Here is a 12,505-nt window from a genome sequence, read left to right on the forward strand (position 1 = left end):
AGAATCAATGATATTTAGTTCACTCCTCAAAGCACAAAATCTTGACTCGTCTAGGGGCTTTGTGAAGATATTGGCTTATTGCTTTTCGGTGCTCACATGATGAATGGCGATATCTCCTTTGGCTTCGTGGTCTCTCAAAAAATGATGTCGAATGTCTATGTGCTTTGTTCAAGAGTGGTTTATAGGGTTGTTTGCCAACTTAATGGCACTCTCATTGTCACACAAAAGTGGAATCTTGGTTAACTCACATCCAAAGTCCTTTAGTGTTTGCTTCATCCAAAGTAGTTGGGCACAGCAAGCACTGGCCGCCACATACTCAGCCTTGACGGTGGACAAAGCAATGGAATTTTGCTTCTTAGAGCTCCACGACACCAAGGATCGACCAATAAATTGACAAGTCCCAGTAGTACTCTTTCGGGTTACTTTACAACCGGCATAATCTGAATCCGAATAGCCAAGTAACTCAAAAGTGGAGCCCTTAGGATACCACAAGCCAAGATTAGGAGTGTGCACTAAATACCAAAAAATTCTCTTAATGGCCATCAAATGACATTCTTTTGGATTAGCTTGAAATCTTGCACACATGCACACACTAAGCATAATATCGGGCCTAGATGCACAAAGGTAAAGAAGTGATCCAATCATGGAGCGATATACCTTTTGATCGACGTCCTTCCCTCCTTGATCAAGATCAAGATGTCCATTGGTTGGCATGGGTGTCTTGATGGGCTTGGCCTTGTCCAAGTTAAACTGGTTCAACATGTCGTTGGTGTACTTGGTTTGACTTATGAACGTGCCATCCTTGAGTTGCTTGATTTGAAATCCAAGGAAAAACTTCAACTCTCCCATCATGGACATCTTGAACCTATTTGTCATAATCCTACTAAATTCCTCACAAAAAAGACACATTAGTACTACCAAATATTATGTCATCGACATATATTTGGCAAACAAAGATATCATTATTAACTTTACGAGTAAACAAAGTAGAATCAGCCTTTCCTATCTCAAAACCTTATTCGAGTAGAAAATCCTTCAAACAATCATACCAAGCTCTAGGGGCTTGTTTGAGCCCATAGAGCGCCTTGTTGAGCTTGTAGACGTGGTTTGGATACTTGGGGTCTTCAAAGCCCGATGGTTGCTCTACATACACCAACTCGGATAGGGGGCCGTTGAGAAATGCACTCTTTATGTCCATTTGATATAGCTTGAAGTCATGATGAGCGGCATAGGCAAGTAGAATACAAATTGATTCTATCCTAGCCACCAGTGCATAGGTCTCCCCAAAATCCAAGCCTTTAATTTGAGTGAATCCATGAGCCACCAACCTTGCCTTGTTCCTTGTTACCACGCCATGCTCATCTTGCTTGTTGCGGAAGACCCACTTGGTTCCAATCACATTTTACTTGGGCCTTTCCACCAAGGACCAGACTTCCGAGTGAAGTTATTCAACTCCTCTTGCATGGCTATCATCCAATTTGGATCATCAAGTGCCTCTTCCAGCCTACGAGGTTCCAAAGGAGAAACAAATGAGTAATATTCACAAAAACTTGCTAAACGGGAACATGTAGTTACCCCTCATCGAATGCTCCCCAATATGTTATCAATGGGATGATCCCGTTGAATGGATTGATGCACCCTAGGATGTGGCACTTGAGTTGATCTTTGGATAGGGCCATCATCATCATCATCATCATCACGGTCATGATCTATTGGAAGATCACAATCATGAGCTTGTGGATGGTTGACTTCACTTCTTTCTTCATTGTTGAGTTGTGGTTGATCTTGCTCATTGTTGATGCCATCTTCATGAGAATGACCCTGTGCTTCATTTGATCTACCATCTTGATTATTTCTTGTTGTGGAAGCTTCACCATGTTGATTGGATGAAACATGATGAATGGTTGGATCAAGATCATCATGCACAACATGATCTTCATCTTTGTCTTCAATGGGCTTTACTTCACCAATAGCAAGCTTCTTGATTGCTTAGTGTGGAGCTTCTTCATTACCTACATTCTCAACATTGACTTGTTCTTTTTGAGAGCCGTCGGTTTCATCAAAAGTCATGTCTACCATGATTTCAATCAAACTGGTGGTTTTATTGAAAACATGATATCCATGTTCGTTAGTACCATAACCAAGCATGAAACCTTCATCAACCTTTGGTGCAAACTTAGAGCTTTTGGATTTCTTGTTAAGTATGAAACACTTGGATCCAAAAACTCTAAAGTAGTGCACCTTAGGCTTTTTATCGGTTAGAAGTTCGTAGGCGGTTTTTTCTCTTTTCTTATGAAGATATAAGCAGTTGATAGCATGGCATGCCATGTTGACCACTTTCACCCAATAGTTGGTTGGAGTCTTGTATTCATCCAACATTGCTCTTGCGGCTTCTATGAGCGTTCGGTTCTTCCTTTCCACAACACCATTTTGTTGTGGAGTGTATAGAACCAAAAACTCATGCTCGATTCCTTCTTCATCAAGAAACTCTTCAATGTTGGTGTTCTTGAACTCCGTCCTGTTGTCACTTCTAACTCTCTTGATTTTGACATCAAACTTATTTTGGGCTCTTCTTGCAAACTTCTTGAAGATACCTTGGACTTCACTCTTTTCACGCAAAAAGAATACGCAAGTAAAACGAGAATAATCATCAACAATTACAAAACCATATTTGTTACCACCAATGCTTATATAAGCAACAGGTCTAAATGTGTCCATGTGAAGCAACTCCAATGGCCTTTCAGTTGTCACAACATTCTTGACAGGAAGTTTAGCTCCAACTTGTTTTCCTGCTTGGCATGCGCTACAAATCCTATCTTTCTCAAAAGAAACATTTGTTAATCCAAGGATATGTTCACCTTTTTGAAGTTTGGCCAAGTTCCTCATCCCAACATGGGCAAGTCGGCGATGCCATAACCAACCCATGCTAGATTTTGCCATCAAACAAGTCTTAGGGTTTACTCTATTTGATGTGAAATCCACTAGATAGAGTTTCCCTTTTAAATGACCCATAAATGCAATAGAGGAATCCTCCCTTCTATAGAGTTCTACACCCTTATCCATAAAGAGACAATTGTAACCCATCTCACAAAGTTGTGAAATGGACAACAAATTGTATCTCAATGAATTCACAAGTAAAACATTAGAAATGGAATTATAATTTAATATAGCAATTTTACCCAAACCGAGGACTTCTTCTTTTCCATTGTCACCAAACACAATATTTCCACTTTGATCATGACTTGGTTGGAATGATGTGAACATGTCCTTCTCTCTGGTCATATGATTTGTGCATCCACTATCCAACACCCAACTTGTTCCACCAGAGGAATATTCCTATAAGGACAAATTAAGCTTTTGTTTTAGATACTGAAAAAGATTTGGGTCCTAGGGGGTTAGTCACATAAAACTTGGGCACCCAAACACTCCTCATAATTTCCTTTCTCTTTTGGGCACCAACATACTTAACCACAATCTTGCCATCCTTTCCCCAACAACACATATAGTCACTAGCATAGCACCATGGAAGTGGTGCTTGTGGCTTGGGGACATCGGATTGCTTTGTCTTGATTGTCTTGGTACTTGTAGGTTGGATCTTTGGAATGTAGACCTTGTTGTTGGCCTTGCATATAAGCTCATCAAGAGCAATGCCCTTGTTGAACTTCACACAAGGCACACCATTGATCATGTTCCTTCCATTGGCCTTTCCATCATACCTATTGTAGCCAATGCCTTCCTTGATTGATGGGTGCCTTGATGACTTGTATATAGTCTTGTTGGATTGCTCTTGACACTTGCACCCATTCTTTAATATCATCTTCAACCTATGAATCTCCTTGTCTTTCTTCTTTAACTCAACAAGGTTAGTTGTATATGCATTCACATCAATTTTATAGCATCTTTTACAACCATCACTAGTGGAGACATTAGAGTCTTTGGTTGCCTTAGGAGAAGTTGAAGTGCTAGCCTAAAGAGTACTATAGTTTAGCTCAAGATTTTAATATTTTTCTTCCAAGCTTGTGAGGCTTTCTTGAGCTATACTCTTCTCATTCTTGAGGCTAGCTACTTTATCATTAACCGAGGAATGTTCCTTAGTCAATTTTCCAATTGAGTTATTGGCTAAAGACAATTCTATGGTTAACTTCTCAACCTTCATCTTTTCCTCGGTGATAGATGCTTCAAGTGCAAGATTTTTCTCTCTCTCTTGAGTGATTATATCTCCTTGCATCTCTAAGCATCTATCCCTCTTCTCTAATTTCTTCATTAGCATTTTTATTTTAGAGAAGGCCTTTTTACTAAATTTCTTTATCATAGTTGCTTCAATTTCTTCTATGTTCTCATCACAACTATCATTCTCATCACTAGAGAAAATGGGTGTAGTATGTACCTTCTCCCCTTTTGCCATAAGACAAGTTGGGGTATAGTAGTCATTGTCGATGAGGTTGGAGAAGAGCCTCGGTGGTGAAGATAGGTTGGAGAAGAGTTTTGGTGGTGAAGTTGAGTCGGGGAAGATCATGGTCGATGAAGAAGAGTGGTGGATGGCGATGTTTGCGACTCCCTTCTTCTTCTTCTCATCATCACTTGAGTCACTATCACTTGACTCTCATTCTTCCCCAAGATGAGCTTCACCTCTCTTCTTGCCTTTGTTCTTCTTGTCTTCATCCTTGTTGTGCTTGTGCTTCTTTTTCTCATTAGGACAATCGGCTATGAAGTGACCGATTTGACCACATCCATAGCAAAATCTCTTTTTGAACCTTCTCTTTCCATCACCATAGGTCTTGCAGTTGCTTTTATTCTTCATAATCTTTCTAAGATTTCTAATCACAAAAACCTCCGCATCAGAATCTTCTTCTCCACTTGAGGAATCATCCTTCACTTTCTTCTTCTTTTCTTGACTTAAACCTTGACCTTCATGTTGTTGAGTTGCTTTAAGGGCTGCACTCTTGTTGAATCCCATTGCATTAGGATTTTGATTGTGATCATTGATTGCATCTTCATCTAGACACTCATGATGCTTGAGTTTTGAAAGAACTTCTTGAGGGGTCATCTCATCATAACCGGGCCTTTCCATGATCATGGATGCTAGCATGTTGTTCTTGGCTCTATAGGTTCTCAACATCTTTCTAGCAACCTTGTTGTCATCCCATTTGGTGCTTCCAAGAGCTCTTATGCGGTTGATCAATGCCATGAGCCTATCAAACATGGATTGTGTTGTTTCATTTTGCAAGAATACAAATCTTTCCAATTCACCATGAAGCAACTCAATGTTGCCTTTTCTCACACTTTTATCTCCGTCAAATGTCACTTTCAAAGTATCCCAAATTTGTTTTGCACTTTCCATTCCATTCACTTTTCTAAACTCATCCAGAGCTAGGCTTGACACAAGCAATGCTATGGCTTGTGCATTTTGATGGAGGTTGTGCACTTCTTCCAGAGTTATCTCTCTATCTTCATCGGTAGGAATCATCACACCAACATCCACAACTTCCCAAAGTCTTGCGGCATTGAGATGCATCTTCATCTTGTAAGACCAATCGGTGTATCTTGTTCCATCAAAGTGAGGTGGCTTACCAATGTTGACGAATGGAGTATGTAGTGTTGAACCTTTCATGAGTTGTCCATAGTCAAAGCTCATGTTTGAATATATTCCCTTTCCATGAGCATGCTCACCTGCTCCAATATCACTAGTGGCATCTTTGTTTGTTTCATTCTTGTCACTCATATCATTCTTGCCACTTATTGCATCGTCAACCTTCTTGCTCAATTCTTCCTTCATCTTGCTCATCTCATCTTGCATTTTTTTCATTTCATCTTGAAAGAGCTTGGCTGGAGCACTCATCAACTATTCAGCTATTTTCTTGGCTATTTCGATGGCAATGGCTTGCATCTTGTCGGACTCCGACATTGTTTCTTCTCACGCGGTGAAGCACAAAGAGAAGACCTTGCTCTAAAACTAATTGAAAGGATCTAACAATGCCTAGAGGGGGTGAATAGGCGTATCTAAAAATTTACTATAAATGCTAAGTTCAAATATGTCAGTCAATGTCGGAAGTCCCAGCATTTGGGTCGGAACTCTTGATGTTGTCAGAAGTTCTAGCGCAAACGTCAGCAGTTCTGATGCCTACGTGAACTAAAAAGCAGTGCCAAATTTAACTTTACGGATAAATAATCTTACAACCTCACTTCCTAGCAGTTTGGTGAAGATGTTGAGTCACTCCCTTGATGCCATAATGCCTCCAAACCATAGATCAAGTCCAAATCCTAATATGGAAGTTTGGGAGATAAAGAGACAAACAAATACAAGTAATCTCTAGCAATCACAACAACAACAACAAGCACGTAGGGCATAAGGATTTATCCTGAGGTTTGGCAACCCCACAAAGGAGCTCCTACGTCCTTGTTGTTGAGGTGAACACCAAGGTCGGAGTCTTTTCCACCTCCTTGCCTCTCTCAAAGCGACCACAAAGGTCACTTGAGCTTTCCACTAAGAAATTGAAGGGTGATGCAAACTTGCCAAGGCTCTTTCACAAGATGGAAGCTCTTGGGCAATGCCTAGCCAGCTAGGGGTAAAGCCCCAAGAGTAATAGATGCAAAATCAACTGGCTTGATGAAGAAATCAAGTGCTCAAGCTTGCTAAAGTGATGCTCTCACTTAATCCACTCTCCTTTCACTCAAAACCCTAAGGGAATCAAAGATTAGAGCAAAGGGGGAAGGAGAGTGGTGCTTTAGTTGCTTGGGAGCTATTTAGCATGAAGTGGGTCAGCTGTGAATGAGTCTATAATAGCTAGAAGTGAAGAGAGTGGTATTTATACTCCAAGTGAAAATCTAACCGTTTAGATCTACGTTGGAAGATCCGACGTTAACAAAAAACACTGTTCACATAGGGTCAGAAGTCCACATGAGTAAGTCAATGTCAGAACTCCCGGCAAACGTTAGGACTTTTGACATGCACAGTGAAGCAAACCAGTAAAGCTCTAGGTGTCGAGACTCCCGACAAGGTCCGGGACTTTTGATGGTTGGAAGTTCCGATGTACGTCGGGACTTCCGACAAGCACAGACAGCCGGTCAGTCAGAACCATAGGTGCTAGGACTCCTGGCTTGGGTTAGGACTTCCAACGTTCATAGTCACCACATAGGCTAAGTGACTGGGAGTCAAAACTTCTGGCAAGAGTCATGACTTCCGACTGTTGGGAGTTCTAGCTTACGTCGGGACTTCCGACACCAACAATCATAGAAAAATAATCTACGTGCTCGTGGAGTGCTAGAGTTTCTCTCTTTTGATTTTATTATTATGCTTGAGCACTCTATCTTCCTCAGACCAACTAAATTTGCATCCCTCTTTATAGTGCGGTGGATCCTAAACTCAAAAACAAAATTAAAACCTTTGGAGAGCATTTTGAGTTCGTCTGTCTTTTCAACTTCAAGAATTGAGGGATACCATTTCATCTTTATCAACTCTTTGAATCTTTCATAGGACTAATAGCTGCGACATATCTTATTAAGATCACATTAGTCCCTAATTTGGATGTCATCAATACACTAAAACCCACATAGGGGGCAAATGCACTTTCACATGTCAAGTTCTCACTATCTGGAAGAGACGGCGATTTGAATTGATTCCTACCTAGCTAGGGAATTATTCTAACACACACCCATACTTCCCCTGTCAGGGTGGCATCAGGTCACCTTTGGTACAACTCAGGTCCAAATCATAGGTAAGACCAGCGCTGCACCCTCAAAGATACTACCAATCTGCTAGGAAGCTTGGGACTCGAACCCACCCTTGGACTCACGCCATTGGTTCTCCGCACATCCTTACTGCCTCTAGGGTGCACACTTTAACTGCTCGTGTCCTTGACCTGAGTTAAGCTACTCGGCTTCATGGTCGGAATGACGTATTTGGCCAACTATGTGAGAGGCATGTGTTCAACATGACAAGAGGGCCTCCAGCGGTCGGTCCTTAAACAACACAGATGGAATCACTATAAGTCACCATAAACATATAAGATTCCACCCGGTCTCTAATTGTTCAACATCACCAGGTTATGTTCCACAATAGCACAATAAAGCCAACCATGATCAAGTCGCCACCTATAGCTCACAGGTGACAGGAAATCACCTGACTTCTATCGGTCTAAGCATGACTAAGCATAAAGGTCAATCTAGGACCTACATAGGATTCAAGATAGATATTTTTAGACAAGGAAAGTATATGCAGCAAGTGGTTCCAATCAACTCCTAGTACTTAATGCATTAACATAAAACAAAAAGACTCAAGTTGGTATAAGAACACATAGGATGTTAGAATGCTCCATGGCTTGCCTTTCACAAATGTGGCCAACAGGTAGTCAGGGCACTCTAGGAGATGATCAACTTCAGGCTCGCCTTCACCTAGAACTTCTTGGTTGATGAGGACATGACACCCATGCATATAACCATGGTTGGTGCATGGGATGGAGGGGAAGGAGGCCACCAAGGGTGTCCAAGTCAAGAAGGATGCCCGAGGCTAATTCGGTTCGAGTCCCCGAGGTGGAGGCCCAAAGCAACTCAAGTTCAAGTCTGCCTCAGAATCCAAGACTAGTCTGCCTTAAACTGGTCACCTAGGACGCATCTAGACTCCGTTTTCGATGATCCACATATGGATGGAAAGATAATTTGATAAGGAAGCCAATATAAGTGGTTTCACATCAAAATCTCTTCAGAATCAATGGGAATCATCGAAACAAGTCAGCATCCAGAATCTGCCAGGGTGCTGCGACACCTTCTTTTGGTCCATTGGACCGTGTATCATGTTTGGGCCCATTAGGGGGCGCATACAGGGTAGGTGATGACCCTAAGACCTTTATAATCATATGCCACCACCGTCATTAGGTTTTGGGTTTTGCTTAGATTATTCTATCAAGAACAGTTTTGCCGTTCATCAGTTTGTGAGACCCCAACTTCGTGAGATAATCATTCATCTGCAATTTGGTTGTGTTCTTTCTTGTTCTTGCTTGTGTTCTTCATTGCATAGGTAAGGATTAGCCTTCTTGGCAAGGTCAACTTAGTCCGTTACTTGGTTGATAACTAGAGGAGCTATGGTGCTAAGATTGCAGGGTTCGATCTTTCGATCTGAAGACGGATCGGTGTATCATTCTCTGCCACAACGATAGTTACCATCACCTGACGGAAGATCGGGATCCCCATCTCCATTAAGTGGTAATCAGAGCTAAGGTATACCGCCAGGTTCACTTTTATTCCCGAATTTTGAGTGTTTTGCATTCGTCCCATAGTCCAGTGCCATACTCGGTTTTCCTGTCCTAGAACCTTCCGTGCCATAGCCTTTGCATATTTCAGTTTCAGAGTCTGTCGTGTTGAGTTTGTGTCCTAGTCGAGATCTTGTTGATGGTTAGGTCATGTTAGAGTCCAGTTCATGTGTTTTCCCCTATCGTTTCCATCAAATCTTTGCTGTTGTGACCAGTTTTGTGCACATTGTTCCCGTTTTGTCCTCTAATTCGGAGCCAATTCTTAAAACTGGTCTAGTTTTCGCATACGAACTCCGATTTTGATGTTCCATATATCAAAATCGATCAGAAAAAAATTTTAGATCCATCCATCCCTACTTTGTTGGGGTTCAAAAATTTTAGATTGGTCAAAAAGTGGTCACAAGATCCTCTTTTCGTGGTCACAAGGTTTTTATCGATTTTGAGCTAGTTTTCTGAAAATTCCACAGGCCACGTCTTTCACTTGTTTTAGCTCATATTTTCTATGGTTACTTCTTTTGTGCTCCTAAGTAAAGGAAAAATATCACAAAAATAAAATAAAAAAGTTGAAATGTCCCAAAAAACAACGACGGCCCAAAAAATAGAAAAAAGAGGGGCAAAAGAGAAACAATATTTAGAGGAGCACATAGAGAAGACCAAAGTGAGCAGTGTTTGCGTGTGCTGTCTGGTTCCTTGTTTGTGTTGCTGTTTCCATTCAGCATACTTGTTTTTCATACACCTATCACCTTGCTATCCACCATACTTTTGTCACACACCTGGTATTTGGAACATTTTAGACCAGCAACGAGAACAAGTACTTTGAACTATAATTCAGCATTACTTTCTGTTACTGACTTGTATGCCAGATATACATATTACTCTTTGTGTGCTTTCCAAGCTCCACAAACTCTTCAAATTAGTACAGACAAAGGGCCTTGCAATCTTGGTACCACTACGTCACAGGTATCACGAACCAGCCATCGGTTGTACCGCCCACTACTTGCGTTGGTAAGAACTTTGTAAGAGCTTGGTAAGACGCTTCCACTTGCTGTGAAAAGTGACACCACTGCAACCACATAGTCATTTGGTAGGGATAACTTTCACCATTTGTTCCTTGTTTTTGTGTTTACAATGACAGGTTGTTCGTATCCACCGACTTATGATGGTATAGGTGCTGATGAGTACATGGAGTGGGAAATTACCATCGATAACATATTTGCTACTCGCTTTATGTGTCCAAGGAGGAAAGTAAAAAATGCAGCTAGTGTTTTGCGACATTCTGCTTTATCTTGGTGGGAGTCTTTAGATCCTTCTGATAAACCTTAAACTTGGAATGATAAGAAACTTCTTATGCGAGAAACCTTTGTTAATCCACCTCCTATTTTGACTTCATATGCTGAGGTGCACCATTTAGAGGAAGAGTCTATTGTTATTCCTCTTGCTATGACTAACCTTCTATAGAATAATGTACATAAGCTAGAGGATGACGTGGAAGAAAATGAGGAGCTCACAACCTCATATGCAAATTCAGAACCATCACTTCACCATGCACCTATTACTCCTGCTAAGAACACAGGTAATGCTCATGGTCCTACACTCACAGAAGGTGAAAATTATCTTAATGTACTAAATTTTTCCACAAACCATGCTGTCATAGAGCAATTGTTAGTGGAACCCTCTCTTGATTTATCTTTGTCCCATGATAATTTGCTTGATGTTCCTTGTGACAAAGATGAATTGGTTGAAGATGCTTTAGTTTTACATGTTTTGGAACCAGTGACTTGTGTTGAAAATAAACATGTTATTCATATTGCTACTAAAATTGATGAGATCAAACTATTATCTTCTTTATATAGTTTGGGTTACATTGAATTTGATGTTTTGTGTAACCTAGATTGTTTGGAAGAGAGCCTTTTTAAATATGTTGATTTGCCTTGGTTTTCCAATCACACATATCATGTTATTGGCAGATATAACAATAAGGGACAATATATGATACACCGAGTATACATTCATAATAATATGGATTCTCCTTTTGTTGTACAATATTATGATCATTTAGTGAGCAGCCATAATAATACAAATATTTTCTCATGTTCCTTAAAGAAACAAGTTCACTTCCAAGAAGGGGAGCATTGTTGGTTGCTACATATGTCTACTCGACCATCTATTCCTGCATTGTTTTTGGTTAGTTCTAATCTTTTGTAGGATAGTGTTGACATACATCGTGTGCATTTAGATCATGGAGTCTACAAGCTTGCTGAAGTTTTTATGCGAGATGACATGCTACAAACTTAGAAACATGGTTATCAACCAAGTCACGGACCAAGTTGACCTCTCCAAGAAGGCTAATCCTTACCTGCGCAACGAAGAACACAAGCAAGAATAAGAAAGAACACAACTAAATTGCAGATGAATGATTATCTCACAAAATTGGGGTCTCACAAACCGATGAACGACAAAACTATTCTTGACAGAATAATCTAAGCAAAACCCAAAACATAATAATGGCAGTAGCATATGATTATAAAGGTCTTAGGGTCGTCGCCTACCCTAGACGCGCCCCCTAATGGGCCCAAACACGATACACGGTCCAACGAACCAAAAGAAGGTGTTGCAGCACCCTGGCAAATTCTGGATGCTGACTTGTTTTGACGATTCCTGTTGATTTCGAAGAGCTTTTGATGTGAAACTACTTGGATGGGCTTCCTTATCAAATTATCTTTCCATCCATATGTGGATCATCGAAAACGGAGTCTAGATGCATCCTGGGTGACCAGTTTAAGGCAGACTGGTCCTAGATTCCGAGGCAGACTCGAACTTGAGTTGCTTTGGGCCTCCACCTCTAGGACTCGAACCAAATTATCCTCGGGCCTCCTTCTTAACTTGGACACCCTTGCTGGCCTCCTTCCCCTCCATCCCATGAACCAAACATAGTCATATGCATGGGTGTCATGTCCTCATCATTGGTGCTGAGCTTCCTGGTTCTCCTCTTGTGGATTGGCTTCGAGTTCCACCAACGTGATTTCTTCCACTGCACCTACTGCATGCATATGCATAAAGTAAGTATCATGAATGCATAAGAAGAATTGTGAATGATATGACATGAGAACGTGCATGATTCTATGCTGATGATTATATCAAGTTACTTAGATGATAACCAAGTTGAATCCACACTAAGTCCATTTCTAGACCACAACACAATAGCTACAAGTTCAGAGCATAACTAGAGTTTTTCTCAACCAAATGTTGTGATCTTGGAC

The 12,505-nt window shown here is 40.9% G+C and overlaps 1 protein-coding gene across 1 annotated transcript; it reads right to left on the bottom strand.

Annotated features, from left to right (window-relative positions):
• Positions 1-285: 285 nt before the first annotated feature.
• On the bottom strand, positions 286-738 carry LOC136478538 (secreted RxLR effector protein 161-like; the record flags this gene model as incomplete). The annotated part of the gene is made up of 1 exon (XM_066477001.1): positions 286-738. A coding segment is annotated over one exon (453 nt), but the record flags the coding sequence as incomplete, so codon positions are not given.
• Positions 739-12,505: the final 11,767 nt, after the last annotated feature.

The sequence above is a fragment of the Miscanthus floridulus genome, chromosome 8, assembly GCF_019320115.1.
Source record: "Miscanthus floridulus cultivar M001 chromosome 8, ASM1932011v1, whole genome shotgun sequence".
Lineage (NCBI taxonomy): Eukaryota > Viridiplantae > Streptophyta > Magnoliopsida > Poales > Poaceae > Miscanthus > Miscanthus floridulus.